Source organism: Sinohyriopsis cumingii, chromosome 11, assembly GCF_028554795.1.
Source record: "Sinohyriopsis cumingii isolate HCF-2022 chromosome 11, ASM2855479v2, whole genome shotgun sequence".
In the NCBI taxonomy this organism is placed as follows: Eukaryota; Metazoa; Mollusca; class Bivalvia; order Unionida; family Unionidae; genus Sinohyriopsis; species Sinohyriopsis cumingii.
The window spans coordinates 113,182,991-113,197,903 of NC_142971.1; the positions used below are offsets into that span (position 1 = coordinate 113,182,991).

Genomic DNA, 14,913 nt, shown 5'->3' on the forward strand with positions numbered 1-14,913 from the left:
TGTACAGATTTTGCAAGCTGCATTTCCACTGGTACTATTCATTTATAAAAATGTATACATTGTATGGAACATCCAAGTTGGCTATGCACAGACATCTGCTAGAGTTGATTATTGCTATGACAACACAATAGTTCCTGTGGAAATCTTTTTATATTTACATCCTGTGGTTCAATGTATCAATTTTATGGGCATTTTTTTTCTTCACAACAGTGCATAATGCCAGAATTAGGTGCCTATATTAGGCTCTTCAGTTCTGATCTTTAACTGTGTCATAGAAAAGTGCTTGTTTTCAAAATTACTATTTTAAATAATCCCTGAAAGAATGCGACTGAGGAGATTTGAATGGAAAAAATTTGCAGCATTGAAAATGGTATGTGTATTTATCGTTTAAATTTGATACCTTCTTTCATTTAATAATTCGATTCTTGTATGAAAAATAAACATAATTGAGCTTGTTTATGTTGAGGGCTGTTCCATTTAAACATACATGGTACCCAGGGAAGGCAGTTTTCTAAAACTATATGCCAGGGTACTTTTGATTTCAAAGAGTTCATATTAAAATGGTAACAAAATTCTGAATTGCAAGTATGAGTGATTTTCCCACTTTAAAAGTGCCTTTCCTGGGGGACATGTATGTTTAAATGGAACAGCCCTGGTTGAAATTTGTTGACCTGATTCTACAGCAAGCATCATGCCTAGGCACTGACTCGTTTGATGTAAAAATGTTGAATTTTATGTAGCGTTACTGTTGGTGACCTATGTATACCTCCAAATGAGGTACAGTGTGACCTCGCTGTAGCGCACTCCGTTACAACACAAATTCGGATATAACGCGGTCGTGGCTTGGCTCCCGAAATTTCATATGCTCGTATTTTTCTTATATAAAGTTGCTTATCGTTTTGGGGAAGAGATCACGTATGAATATAACAAGACGATCGTGGCTTGGCTCCTGAAATTTTATATGTATTTTTCTTGCAAACGAAAAAGTATTTTTTTTTCTCTTCTTAAAAGTAAGAAGAAAAAACGCATACAAAGTTTATTCTGGGATCGCATAGGCCTTTGCCAATGTCGCAAACTTGGATTGTTTTTCCTTATTGGCTGCAAAACATACCATGTGGCTTTTTTTATTTGTTGGCTGTGTAAACTTTTATATACAACCATTGGTTTGGAGGCCCCATGAAAGGAAGCCGCAAACTGGATATAAAATGCACTGAAATTTATTGTTACATAAACAAATTTTTTGTCCATACTGACAAACCATCTAAACAGTGCATTGTTATATCATAATCCGCGTATCCTGACATCTAGCATGAGTTCTTTATGTTGTGAAATATCTGCTTTTTTGTTGTTGACATTTCTGGTAACAGAGAGCAACCGGACGAGGCATTGTCTCGTAATCTATCATTCATCGGATTTTCGGCCGCTCGCTAGTAATTAATATATTTACAAAGACTGACATTTGTATGTGGATGGTAAGTAAAATTCCTCTTCGTTTCACGCAGAATTAAATCCTTGAGAACGCTCACGTTTTCTGTAGTAATCCCTGTCCTCAGAACACCTGTGTCTTTATTGTCTGTTGACCTTTTGTTAATGTTCAGGCGCATGCATGGAAGGCAGCATCACGCTGCTACCACATATGTATTTTTAAAAATAAAATAAATATTAAAAAAGTTTTACTTATTGGTTTATTCAGTAGGCATGGAGAGACAGTAACTAGAATAGTCTAAACGACTGTCATTCACATTCTGCTGAAGAGTGCCAGGCAGCCAATGAGGTTTCCAACAATTTCACAATTTCTGTGTGCTCAGGTGGTAAATTCTGAATAATTGTGATGTACAACTCTGTTCTTGCAGTTTCTGACTAGACTTTCAGATCAGTGGACAGTCTGCACTTCTTCACAATCTTACTGTATAAGTATGTGGGGTGTCTTGGATTAATTTCGTTTTTTGAATGCAGCAGAAATGTTTCTTGTTCAAAGCTGAAAATAAAGTTGGAGATGCTTTGACCTTTTTATAAATGTCAGTCAGTAAAAACAAGCTTCAGTTTGTGTAATTAGTTCATGTGATTGTACTGTGAACACAAAAAATGTCATAGAAAATGCTCAGTGTCAATAAAATTATGGCTACTAATTATAATGCAATTATCTCAGTTCCGTTAGGGTGTTTTGGGGGCTTTTATAATTTATTTTCCCCAAGCTTTGCTCAATTCTCTAATAGTTACATAGGTACTGTTCAATCTCTTTAACCAGCAGATGCATTACTAAGACAGCTTGAGCAAGGTAAAGTGTATTATTATTCATGATGTACATGTAACCTCTAATTATAGGTAACTAATGAAATATGGATAACAAAATAGAACTATTTCTAGCACATAAGTCATGTGCTTCATTATGTACACACACATTTTATAGCTTTTGATACAATTAAGCCAATAATCTTCATAATGTGGAGGGATGTGCAAATTAGACCCATCAGAGAGATGAGTATTAATAATTTACATGTGTCTTTCAAGAACTTTAAAATAAAAATGCAGTGTTTTGTTGGTAGGTTCAAAGTTTCAATCAGACGAAATAGGTAAAACTTTCATTTCAAATGCCTGACTGACATTAGTCTTATAATACAAGAGGGGTCCCAATTCAGATATAGAGTGGCCTTTTTGGGGCTGTTTTATATATTGAGCTACCTCGGTATACTATGGCAGTACATCGTTCTAATGTTTCTGATGGCAGAGACATTGGAGTCATTTTTACTGTTAATATTGTTACAGTGTCATATTTAGAAAGTGACATGTTTTCTACATTAGTGTCTGTATTAAGCTGCACATTTTGTTACCGTGATGCAGTATGTTGAACATTTGTACTAGTAGTTCCTGCCACGAATGTATAAGGAAAGTTATAATACCTTTCACAGGTTAGCCATCATGTTCAGCAGCGTACTAGTGATTTGTAGATTGGACCAATTTAATCTGATTGAAAAAGCTGTAAATTTCAGCAGTACATAATTATATAAAACCAAAAATTAATGTTTGAATGGTTATTGACATGAAATAATGTTCTTTGTTCTTACACAGGATCATAAAGGGCCAGTGACATGTGCCCAGTTTAACTGGAACAGTACAGTTATAGCATCTGGGTCAGAAACGGGGGAAATAATTCTACACAATGTAGTAACAGGTCAGGGAACCAGCCCGCTTGTTGCATCACGAATTCAGGTAGGTATCTTGCTGAAAAATTTCAATCTGAAATAAAGCCCATATATTAAATTGATGTATTTACAACAATGTGAGTTTTCTCATGTGTTTTTTAAATAGAGTTTTTATCTTGAGTAGACAGTGATTCATGTTTTCACATTCATACACTCTGTCTCAGTGTCAGTGTCTTGATGAGGCATAGTTGTAAGTTTGTGGCTTTTTTTATATCCAGTCATCTTTTGACCTCTTCAGATATTTTGATGAAAATTTACCAGGTCCACACATTGTGAAACCATAGTCAAGTCTCTAGTTCACAGGTCAACATCATTGATAGGTAAAAGGTCACAAGTAAGACATAATGTGCTGTTTTTGAAATTATGACTTTTATCATAGGGGCAAGCAAATTCTCAAATACTTTAATTCCATCCAGCAAAAATGGGTGAGATGAATATTATTTTCCTGCTAAAACAGCCGAGTTTTGCAACAAAAAGTATGTTTTTGGTCCTAGTTATTCCTTGGGGAAAATTCCTGGATTGGCTGAGCTTTTTACCTCTCAAGGGATGGTACAGTTTGGTAAATAGGATAATATCATCAAGATGTTGTTCAAGTTTGATTGTATGACCAATGCATAGTAATGTGGTGATCATGGATGTAATTGTTTGCTATTATTACAGGGTTCCCATGCAGGTCTGGAATTCTGGAAAAAGTCCTAAATCTGATAAATGCTTTTCCAGGTCTTGATAAAGTCTTAAATTGTCATTGTTCCTTTTCACTAAGTTTAACTGTCACATTGGGTCCTGGACAAGATATTCTGTCATAGTTTGAATTGTGTATTGAGGAAATTTTATATAACTTTTTAAAATATTGGTTACCTTGTCAATCCGATAGGTCGAATCCTAGCGTGGTTCATTATAGATGATACAGTTCGGCAAATAGGCCTACAGGCTGATGATAGTGACAGCAATTTATTTAAAAGCTATGAATTACATGTACATGAAATTATTGAAGCTAGGAAAGTGTTAAAGTGAGAATTTTAGCTGACACAGCTTTATAGAAATTGAACTTTCAACTATTGTTATTGGGTTTAACGCCGTTTTTCAGCACACAATAGGCTATACATGGCAGCCGGTATTAATGGTCGAGGAAGAACCCGGGAAAACCCTGGAAAGATCCACCTACCCATGAGAAGCTTTCTCACATACCCACATTGGCTGAATCTGAGACTCAAACCCACGCAGGCAGAGGTGAGATGGCAGTGATCCGTAATGGAGAGCGCTTCTGGCCACTTGGGGCCCCAACTTTGAACTGAGAGGGTCACACATGTAATCAGAATCAAAAGTAACATTATTGTGTAAGCTCAAAAATATATTACACTGCAAATGTATGTCAACTTTTTCACCAAAATTGGCACACCCTATAACAAATTCATAACTTTTCAAACACTAGATATGTAATTTTAATAGGTCTGATCACCAACATAAGAGGTGTAAACTTCTGGACTATTCATTTGGCGATTGTTAGCAAAAGTCTCAGTCTCATTCTTGAGAAGTGTTTTAATGTATTGCCTGGATATATTATTTACTACTCAGCTTACAGGGAGAAGAACAAGTACAATTTAAATAATGAATAGTAACACAGATTTGTGTTCTTTGATTCACATGGATTATGTATATTTTTCTGAGTAAATCAATGCAAGGTGAATTCTAAAATCACAGGGCTCAAATTAGTGGTAGTCCGCTAGCCCAAGGCTAGCAGATTTCCCGTCGGACTAGTAACTCTCATAATGTTAATAGTCCGATGGGCTAGTAAGTTTCGGTTATCAATAGTCACCATTTGTTTATGCCATTCCCTAATAAAGACTTGACTTAGCAGATGTTCTGTTGAATCAGAGCATTGGTCATTGTAAACACAGTCCTAACATGTTAGCACGAGAAGATGAAGTCAATTTCTGCCTCGGAAAGGTGCATTTCTATAACAAGAATCCATCCTATTTTGTGTATTTCACTTAACAGCGCAAATTATGGAAGTTTGGTAATTGGTCCTAATTAATGTGATAACGAATTAAATGAAAAAAGACGTCGTATCACACTTTATTCATTCGACCACAGTAAGAAACTACAAAGCGGTATACCACACAAAAGAACACGGCAAAAGCTATTCAAAGAAATTAGTTTGCATGTTTTTTTGTTTAAGGTTCTTTTTTTTCTTCTTTTTTCTAGCTACCCAGACGCTCCAACAGTCACAAACAGGAAACTACATATTTTACATTTCCATCGAAATAATTATAAGAATTAGATAAATTTATTATGATTACATTATTGACACATCCTTTCCATTCAACTACTTTTTCTATTTTGATAAGAATAGTTTTTATATTTTTCCCTCATCAGAATGAACAAATAATTGAATACACGTGGATATATCCAAGCAGAATGATGTACATTTGTTGGGAATTAAAATATCTGAGCATGGGAATCTAAGATTTGAGAATTGTCTGCCTTATTATTAATTTCAACAATACATCGATGTTCATTTAATCTGGAACAATTACCAAACTTACGACTTATGATACCATAATTGGAGCTGTTAAATACAACGCTCCGAGTGTCAGTCAGATGGCTTCGCTTGATTCCATTTAATTGTGGGAGGGGGCAAAGACACGTGTTTTGAAACGTGCTTCTTGCTCTGACTTTCTTATATAAAGGACACTGTGCCATTACTTTTCTTGCTTTAAATAATTTGTGTCAGCTATTCTATAACATCTCGTATTTCAAAGCAAGGCACAATTCCCTCCTTATAAGACAGGCAAAATGTGGCATTTGATAGAAGGGTTCAACCACCGGAAAAAAAAAAAAGTTGAATGAGAATGGTGAGGAAAGATTCTTATCATAGGGAAAAGCATAATGGAAAGTTTCCGAAGAAATGGACAAGAGACAGGGAATGGCTGAATTATGATGAGGAAAGGAACGTTATGTGGTGTAACTGGTGTATGCAATTTGCAAAAACAAACAGAAAACATCCCAGTTTTGTTGGGGGTTGTTCGAACTTTAATATTGAATCGGTAAACGTACATGAAAGCTGTGTGACATTGTTTTGTGAACAGGACTAGTAAAGATTTGGCAGGACTAGTAAATTTCTCAATATACTAGTCCTTCTGGCTACAAAGAAATTTGTGTTAATTTCGAGCCCTGCAGTCGGGGACAATTTACCGCAAATTATTCTGGGGATAACATGGGGATATATGTTTTCACTGTCTTCTGATGTAATATTTAGATTACACTTTATACACTCAAATAACTGGCATAACTGGGACTTCTTTACATCAAATTATAGTACATTCACAAATACTTTGATGCCACAGCAGCCTATTCAGGGTGATATTAACATCGCTTTTCTACTAATGGAAGGTTAAGTTTCACACAAAAAAGCAACTTTTTTGCCTTAGTCAAACACCCCTCATGCATGCCAACCTCTCTCGAATGGTATAAGCATAATTATTGCTATTATAAAAGGCACAAAAGAGTAATTTGGGCATAAAAAGTGTAATCAATCTATCTGCCAGAATTACAGCACATATGAAACAGATACATTTCACTGCTAATCTAATTCTGCAGCTGGTCAAAATTCTTGTCACAAAGGGCAAAATCAATATCAGTTAGATCCAGAATACAAACATAAAATAAGAAAGGTCCATTCACACAGTGCTCATCACACTAGATTATCAGTAAATTGTCAGATTAGGGTTGTACTGAGTTACCCTACTGCTGGTAAATTCTAGCCATATTATCTTGGAGGTACATTGATTTGTAACCTAATAAGGTAATTGGAAAAAATCCCACAATACTGATAATTCCATCATCAAACCTTCATTGGGCACAAGACATGTTTATTTCTTCTAACTCCACTCCAAAAAAGCTTGACTCACACAGCCTTGAGGCTACGTTGCCTGTATTGCAGAATGCAAAGGTAGAACCAGATGTCAGTTTCTTCTGTACTAAAGCTGATTAAGAATCATGAATCATGTATCAAGTTCTTTTTGTGTGGAAGTAGACTTGGCTAAAATAGTATACAGTAACAAGTCCTAATTTTAGTTATAAACTAAACATGAATCAAAACGGAAATAGTTTCCAATCTAGTCATATAAACAAAGATACTTAAATTATTTTACTCCACAGCAGAAGCAACAAGTACATTGCTTACTGGTTAGTCATTTGACCTTGTTTTGCCTAAGGGGATAATTTACTTCTCCCAATTTTGATATCTTAGGTAGATGTCTGATATCACTTAATCTCTTAATGAGTAGTTCATTCCCTGATGATATTTGTGATTCTTGTATTCTTTTATCAGTTATTTACTGACTATTCATTCCTTTTCAGGCAATTCGTCAGTTACAGTACTGCAAGCAGAAGAAATCTTTACTTGGAGCTGTGTCTGATGATGGAAGTCTAAACTTGTGGGATTCAAACACTCGTCAGATGATTCATGGATTTAGTGACAGTCACAGGGCTCCAGCTACTGGACTTGTGTTTTCCCCTATTAATGACATTCTCCTCATGTCCATAGGACTGGACAAGAGAATTGTTTGTTATGATTTACAGGCAAAGAAGTAAGTGGCTTGAACTGTGTACTTTTTTTTTTTGCATCCAATATATTTTACACAATGCATGATGGTATGTGTGTCTCTTGAATCTTTATTTCCCATTTCCGCTACTGTTTTCATAAAGGTAGAATTATTGCACTTTCTGCACAAAGTTACTGATGCATATTAATAATTGCAAAGAATATGTTGGTCCCAAAGTCAAGGCAGAAATCTGTGAATACATCTTGTCTGGCTGTTTTTCATGGATCACTGTGGAACATGGTACATAAAGATGTACATAAAGCTCTTAGTTTCCTTGTGTTATGTAAGAGTTATTGCCCTTTTGACTGGGATATAACAGACTTTTATGAATGCAGCTTCTCTTACAGCATTTAGTGGATTGCAGTGATGCTTGTCATAAGATACATGTGATGTCTGGTCAAAGCTCGTTAAGCTAATTTGAATGGTTAAAAATACAAAACTGGAACAACCCATTTAGGTGGGAGTTATGTAAATCAGAGATGCATGTTGAAGAAACATTAGCTATTAAACTTTGTTGCCTTACAAAAGACATTGGAAGCCAGCTTTGTTCAAGATTATTGGAAAGTTCATTATCAAGGTTGGACTGTTATCGTTAGGGCCAGTATGAAAAGTGGCTTTCATTTTTGAAGGCTCTCTCACCATGATTGTTGTAGGCATATGGTGTTTCCCTTGTTCATCCATCTTGGTTAAGTTTTGTGTTTTGGCCATTTCAGGCTCTTTACTGAGGCGTCTTTGTTCCATGAACAGATTTCTGTTTAGCTCTTCTGGTCTCTGTCTAGTTGGTCTTAAATGAAAATGGTGCTTCATGCATATCTAATATCTTAAAAATATTGTTATCTCCTGAACGGATAGTTGTATTAACATAGGATTTTGACTAATTGATTTCTCTAACATCTAGTTAGGATACTCTCAGACAATCAAAAATTATTGCCACAATGACCATCAAGAAACTTTTATCACTATTTCTCCTTAGCGAATGGTTATATCAGCATGCATTTTTTGTATCAAAGACTTCTTGTGATGTCTAGTTGTTCATAAATGAAAACTGGTGCAGATCTTACTTCTAATATAGCTGCCACAATATCCGTTTTGAAAGTCTTATCACTTCTTCTAGATGGCTGGTCATATCAACATTGCTTTTCACCAGAAGACTTGTGATGTCCAATTAATACTTAATGGAAATGGTGCCAGTCTGATATCCAATATGGCTATCATGTAAGCCATCTTGAAAATCATGTCATTATTTCTCCAAAATGGAAAGTCCTAGAAACATGAGGTTTCCACCAGAAGTCTTATAATGATTTCTTTCTGGTCCTGAATAAAAACGTTACCAAACTCAAATCCAAAATGTCCATTACAGCAACTAATTTGAAAATGTCATTGAAGAATAATCATAGATGGCTTAGGTATTCAAGAGTTGAAAAGAGGAAATGGTCTTGTGTTGAATTTCAGGAAATTGTTTTCAGCCGTAGAGCATCAGTCCCTTTGAGGGAATATTGTGTTATTTAATGTCTTTGGTTGTCTGTGTGTATGGTGATGATATACGAAAAAACTCTGTTCACCTGTTAGTTTTTTGTTGAAGTGTAGTAAATTCTTCAGAGAAACCAGGCATTTTATTTTATTGTATTCAGGACTGGATTTTTGATGAGCTTGATAACTTTTTATCAGTTGTACAATATCATACACTTCCATTTTGTTTTCACCCATTTTAGGACCACAAAATCCAAATTTTTAATGTTAAAAAGCCTCATCCACTGTTTGGAAGGTTGACTGGTTTGTATATAATGTGTTGTAAATGGACACTTAAAATTATGATAAAATGTGTGAAGGCACAGCTAGGAGACAAAATTATGCCTTCTAGTGGTATTAGACACTACTATGATGGCATTATTGTCAGTGCTAATACATGGTATTTTATTAGAGCTTTTGAAAGTCATATAACCTACATTAAAAGGTATGTATAACTAAAATATATTCTTAAAAATTTGTATAATGCTAATACAGGACTGTCTGTGGGACAGATGTACATCTCATATGCTAGATAATTTTACCACTTTCACCTTAGATGTTCCTCATTTTCATTGTTTACAGACCAGTAAAGATCATGTCTACAGAAAGTCCGCTGACCTCCATAGATGCAATGAGTGATGGAATAACATTTGCTGTTGGTTCCACAAGAGGGAAAATCCATGTCTATGACCTCAGGCATGGCAATGTACCCATTAGGATCCTAAATGCTCACAAGTCATCTGTTCAAGGACTGAAATTTCAGTTGGAGGCATCAGTAAGTTCCTTCTTAAGATACATTATCTCATTTTAATCCATTAAGAGAACAACCTGTCCCTCACAAAAACCTCACAAATTCCTCAAAAATCCCTCACAAATTCCTCACAAATTCTTCTCAACTCCAGCCACCTCAAGCTGAAAACAAGACAATAACCAGGTCTTTTGGCATGTTTTAGAAGAAAAAAGTAATAAAACATCATCTGCTTGCTGAGATAGAAGTTTTCCTTTGGATAGATAACTTGGTGCTAGTATGCTTTTTTATGAGGCTTTTGCAGATACGATCTATATTTGTGCCTTTTCACAAGTTTGAATGATCCTTCAAAGTATAATTCACATCGTGAATTATATTCCATCTTTTTATTACTGAACTTTTTGTCAGCATTATAGATAAATATTTTTATTTAAGTTGCAGATTTCATATAATAGGTGAACCACTGTCATAAAATTATTTCCTCCTTTGATCAAGGTTACTTACAAAACTTGGGGCCCCGAGTGGCCGAGTGGTCTAAAGCGCTCACCGTTACGGATCACTGCCATCTCACCTCTGTCTGCGTGAGTTTGAGTCTCAGCCTTGGCTAACGTTGGTACGTGAGAAAGCCTGCCAGCAGCTTCTCGTGGGTCGGTGGTTCTTCCCGGGGTTTTCCAGGGTTCTTCCTCCACCAATTATACTGGTCGCCATGTATAGCCTATCTGGTGCTGAAAAATGGCGTTAAACCCTACAACAACAACAACAACAACAACAACAACTTACAAAACTTGTTCAAACTGTTACTTACAAAACTGTTAAATTTTCAGCCAGTGTACAATATAACACTGTCATACACTTTTGGTTAATTGGTATTACCTACTGAGGCTGACCTGCCAACTCTTACGATTTTGCCCTAAGTCTTATGGAAATGACCCATACAATATGGGCTCACAGAATAAAAGCAAAATCTACAAGAAAATGGTTGAAGAAAATCTGGATAATTTATCTGTGTTTGATTTGGATCCGGGTTTCATATTAGAATTAGTGGAATCCGGCAGGGAACCAGACTACTTTACAGCGGTACCTCAGACACTTTAAACTGCACATATTTGTTTCATGTAAAGCATTTGGATGATCAAACTGTTAATTATAGAATTTTTTTAAAACGGCATCCAGTAAGCAATGCATCTTTAAGATAAACGGAAATTAAGCCTCTTAAATAGTTTTAATAATCTGTACAGAAGAATAAAAAGAAATATTCAGACTTCTGAATAAAAGCAGGTAGGGACACAATTATGTTTATTGGGCATCACATGTGAATTTGAGTATGTCTCGTGGTGCGAGATATGATTGCCAATGTCATGTGAAATGGGACAACCAGTTCCAAGAATTACATTTTGAGTTACAGTTGAGAGATAGCAAACAGTTGCATGAGTTTGGAAGTGAAGTGTCTGCAACATAAAAGGTAGAATTTAGTTTTATAGTTGTTTTTGTAGAATGTTTTGAAAATCATTTAGCATTCATAATAGTTAACAGGCAGTACCCAGTTGTCCATCTATATTTTATTCTGGAACAAGCCTGTAAATTTGTTAAAAGTGTTTATAGAAAACATTTTTATTTACTCTTAGTAGAAAGTAATGTATCGCAATTTACTGGTGAAATTAAAGAAAATGTCCAAATTTTAATTTGTTAAAACGTTCCTCACTATGATGCCATTCATTATTACACAGCTCCTGTTATTAGGTGGTTATGGTCAAGGATTCATTGATAAATGTTGTCCATTTTAAAGCAAAATTCCACTTTTCCCCTGGCCAGATACAGTTGTCAATCTATCCAGTCCCATTCAACAGTAATTTACCAGTATAGAGATGACATTGTAAACATATTCTTTCTGTATATTATTTTAAAGGTGATCATTGTAGTGTTTTGAGTGGTCAAATGATTTACTTGACTGAGTTGTTTTCACAGCCTACAAGTAGAGTCATCTTTGAATGTCATGAATGAAATAACGGATTCCAGATCAGGAAATAAATATAGAATCCTACCCATTAGTACAGAACATCAAATATTGTCTGTAGGTATTAATAGAAGTGCACTATTATATTTTACGATTTCTTACATGAGCGGGCAGATACAATCCAATGTCAGAATATGTGTAATGTAAGAAGATAATACAAAGAAGAGCTTAAAACAGAAGAAAAAAAATCTTATTGAGATTGAAAAGAAAGAAATTGAACTTTAAGCTCACACAAAAAGGAAAGCAAAAGAAATTTTTTGCCACGGCTGCCAAAAAGCATGATTAGGACCATGGTATCAACAGGTTGTGCCCAATGGGGACAAAGGCAAGTCAATTTATGTTAATATTTTTTTATACAGTTGATGTATATAATTAACAATTGTTACAGTCTAACAAAAAACAATTTGTTCTGAGAAGAGAAAGGTAGGATATGCATATAATATATGCTGCAAAAATTAACACTAATATTAATGGAGAACAAGTTAATATGACAATGAACATTGTAAATTTCTTCAAGCATTGTTTAGAGTTGTGTAAGGTTATTTTTCAGTTTGTTCTACTGGAATGAAGTAACAGCTTTGCAGAATAATCTGATAAAGAGGACCACCAATAGCAGCTTGTATGTTCTAAGAGTCCAAAACGCATTTTTGGTCTGAAGAACTTTGGTCACCAGGACCCCCTGATCAGGGGCACTGCCCATAAGACCCTCCTGGGGGAGGAACCCCAGACCCTTCTTCACATTTGCCATTTTTTGTTTGTTTGTTTGTTTGTTTAAAGAATCAAAATCATGTCAGTGGATTCCATTTCTTTATTTAGTAGTAGAATTATATGTATTATGTACATCAATATAAATAGTGTAACTATAATGAGGGAGTACTGTCTATATACCATGTATTTCATGTTAAGGTGGTTTAGTTCATGGCTTCCAGGGACATCACTATTATGAGGGAGTACTGTCTATATACCATATATTTCATGTTAAGGTGGTTTAGTTCATGGCTTCCAGGGACATCACTGTTATGAGGGAGTACTGTCTATATACCATGTATTTCATTTTAAGTGGGTTTACTCCATGGCTTCCAGGGACATCGCTGTTATGAGGATGTACTGTACTTGCAAATGTATTGTTGAATTCACTGTTTCTATTTCAGAGTAATGTTACAGGTAAATCTTCTCATAGTCCGGGATCCAAACATAGGCAGCTTCCACTGGCTCCAGATGTTGGGACCAGTAAATTAACCAAAGGTAATGCTTTCATACTAGCAGTTATCTAATCAGACCTACCTTAACTAAAGCCAATGCCTCAATCACATCCATCATCCAAGTCATACCTCAACTACAGCCAGGGCCTCAATCTCATCCACCATCCAAGTCATACCTTAACTACAGCCAATGTCTCAATCTCATCCATCATCCAAGTCGTACCTCAACTACAGCCAGGGCATCAATCTCATCCACCATCCAAGTCATACCTTAACTACAGCCAATGCCTCAATCTCATCCATCATCCAAGTCATACCTCAACTACAGCCAATGCCTCAATCTCATCCATCATCCAAGTCATACCTCAACTACAGCCAGTGCCTCAATCTCATCCACCATCCAAGTCATACCTTAACTACAGCCAATGCCTCAATCTCATCCACCATCCAAGTCGTACCTCAACTACAGCCAGGGCCTCAATCTCATCCACCATCCAAGTCATACCTTAACTACAGCCAATGCCTCAATCTCATCCATCATCCAAGTCATACCTCAACTACAGCCAATGCCTCAATCTCATCCATCATCCAAGTCATACCTTAACTACAGCCAGTGCCTCAATCTCATCCACCATCCAAGTCATACCTTAACTACAGCCAATGCCTCAATCACATCCATCATCCAAGTCATACCTTAACTACAGCCAATGCCTCAATCACATCCACCATCCAAGTCATACCTTAACTACAGCCAATGCCTCAATCACATCCATCATCCAAGTCATACCTTAACTACAGCCAATGCCTCAATCTCATCCACCATCCAAGTCACACCTCAACTACAGCCAATGCCTCAATCACATCCACCATCCAAGTCATACCTTAAATACAGCCAATGCCTCTATCACATTCACCATCCAAGTCATACCTTAACTACAGCCAATGCCTCAATCACATCCATCATCCAAGTCACACCTCAACTACAGCCAATGCCTCAATCACATCCACCATCCGAGTCATATCTTAACTACAGCCAATGCCTCAATCTCATCCACCATCCAAGTCATACCTTAACTACAGCCAATGCCTCAATCACATCCATCATTCAAGTCATACCTTAACTACAGCCAATGTCTCAATCACATCCACCATCCGAGTCATACCTTAACTACAGCCAATGCCTCAATCACATCCATCATCCAAGTCATACCTCAACTACAGCCAATGCCTCAATCTCATCCATCATCCAAGTCACACCTCAACTACAGCCAATGCCTCAATCACATCCACCATCCAAGTCATACCTTAAATACAGCCAATGCCTCTATCACATTCACCATCCAAGTCATACCTTAACTACAGCCAATGCCTCAATCACATCCATCATCCAAGTCACACCTCAACTACAGCCAATGCCTCAATCACATCCACCATCCGAGTCATATCTTAACTACAGCCAATGCCTCAATCTCATCCACCATCCAAGTCATACCTTAACTACAGCCAATGCCTCAATCACATCCATCATCCAAGTCATACCTTAACTACAGCCAATGTCTCAATCACATCCACCATCCAAGTCATACCTTAACTACAGCCAATGCCTCAATCACATCCATCATCCAAGTCA

At 36.3% G+C, this 14,913-nt stretch overlaps 1 protein-coding gene across 3 annotated transcripts in view; it reads left to right on the plus strand.

The window, feature by feature from the left end:
• Window positions 1-14,913, plus strand: part of LOC149789438 (protein NEDD1-like) — an 80,713-nt gene that overhangs the window by 14,325 nt on the left and 51,475 nt on the right. For all 3 annotated transcript variants that reach the window (XM_089975531.1, XM_089975530.1, XM_089975532.1), the window contains exons 5-8: window positions 3,070-3,210; window positions 7,566-7,795; window positions 9,902-10,094; window positions 13,233-13,326. In XM_089975531.1, coding sequence (XP_089831657.1) covers window positions 3,070-3,210; window positions 7,566-7,795; window positions 9,902-10,094; window positions 13,233-13,326 — 658 coding nt within the window. The remainder of the gene's footprint in view (window positions 1-3,069; window positions 3,211-7,565; window positions 7,796-9,901; window positions 10,095-13,232; window positions 13,327-14,913) is intronic.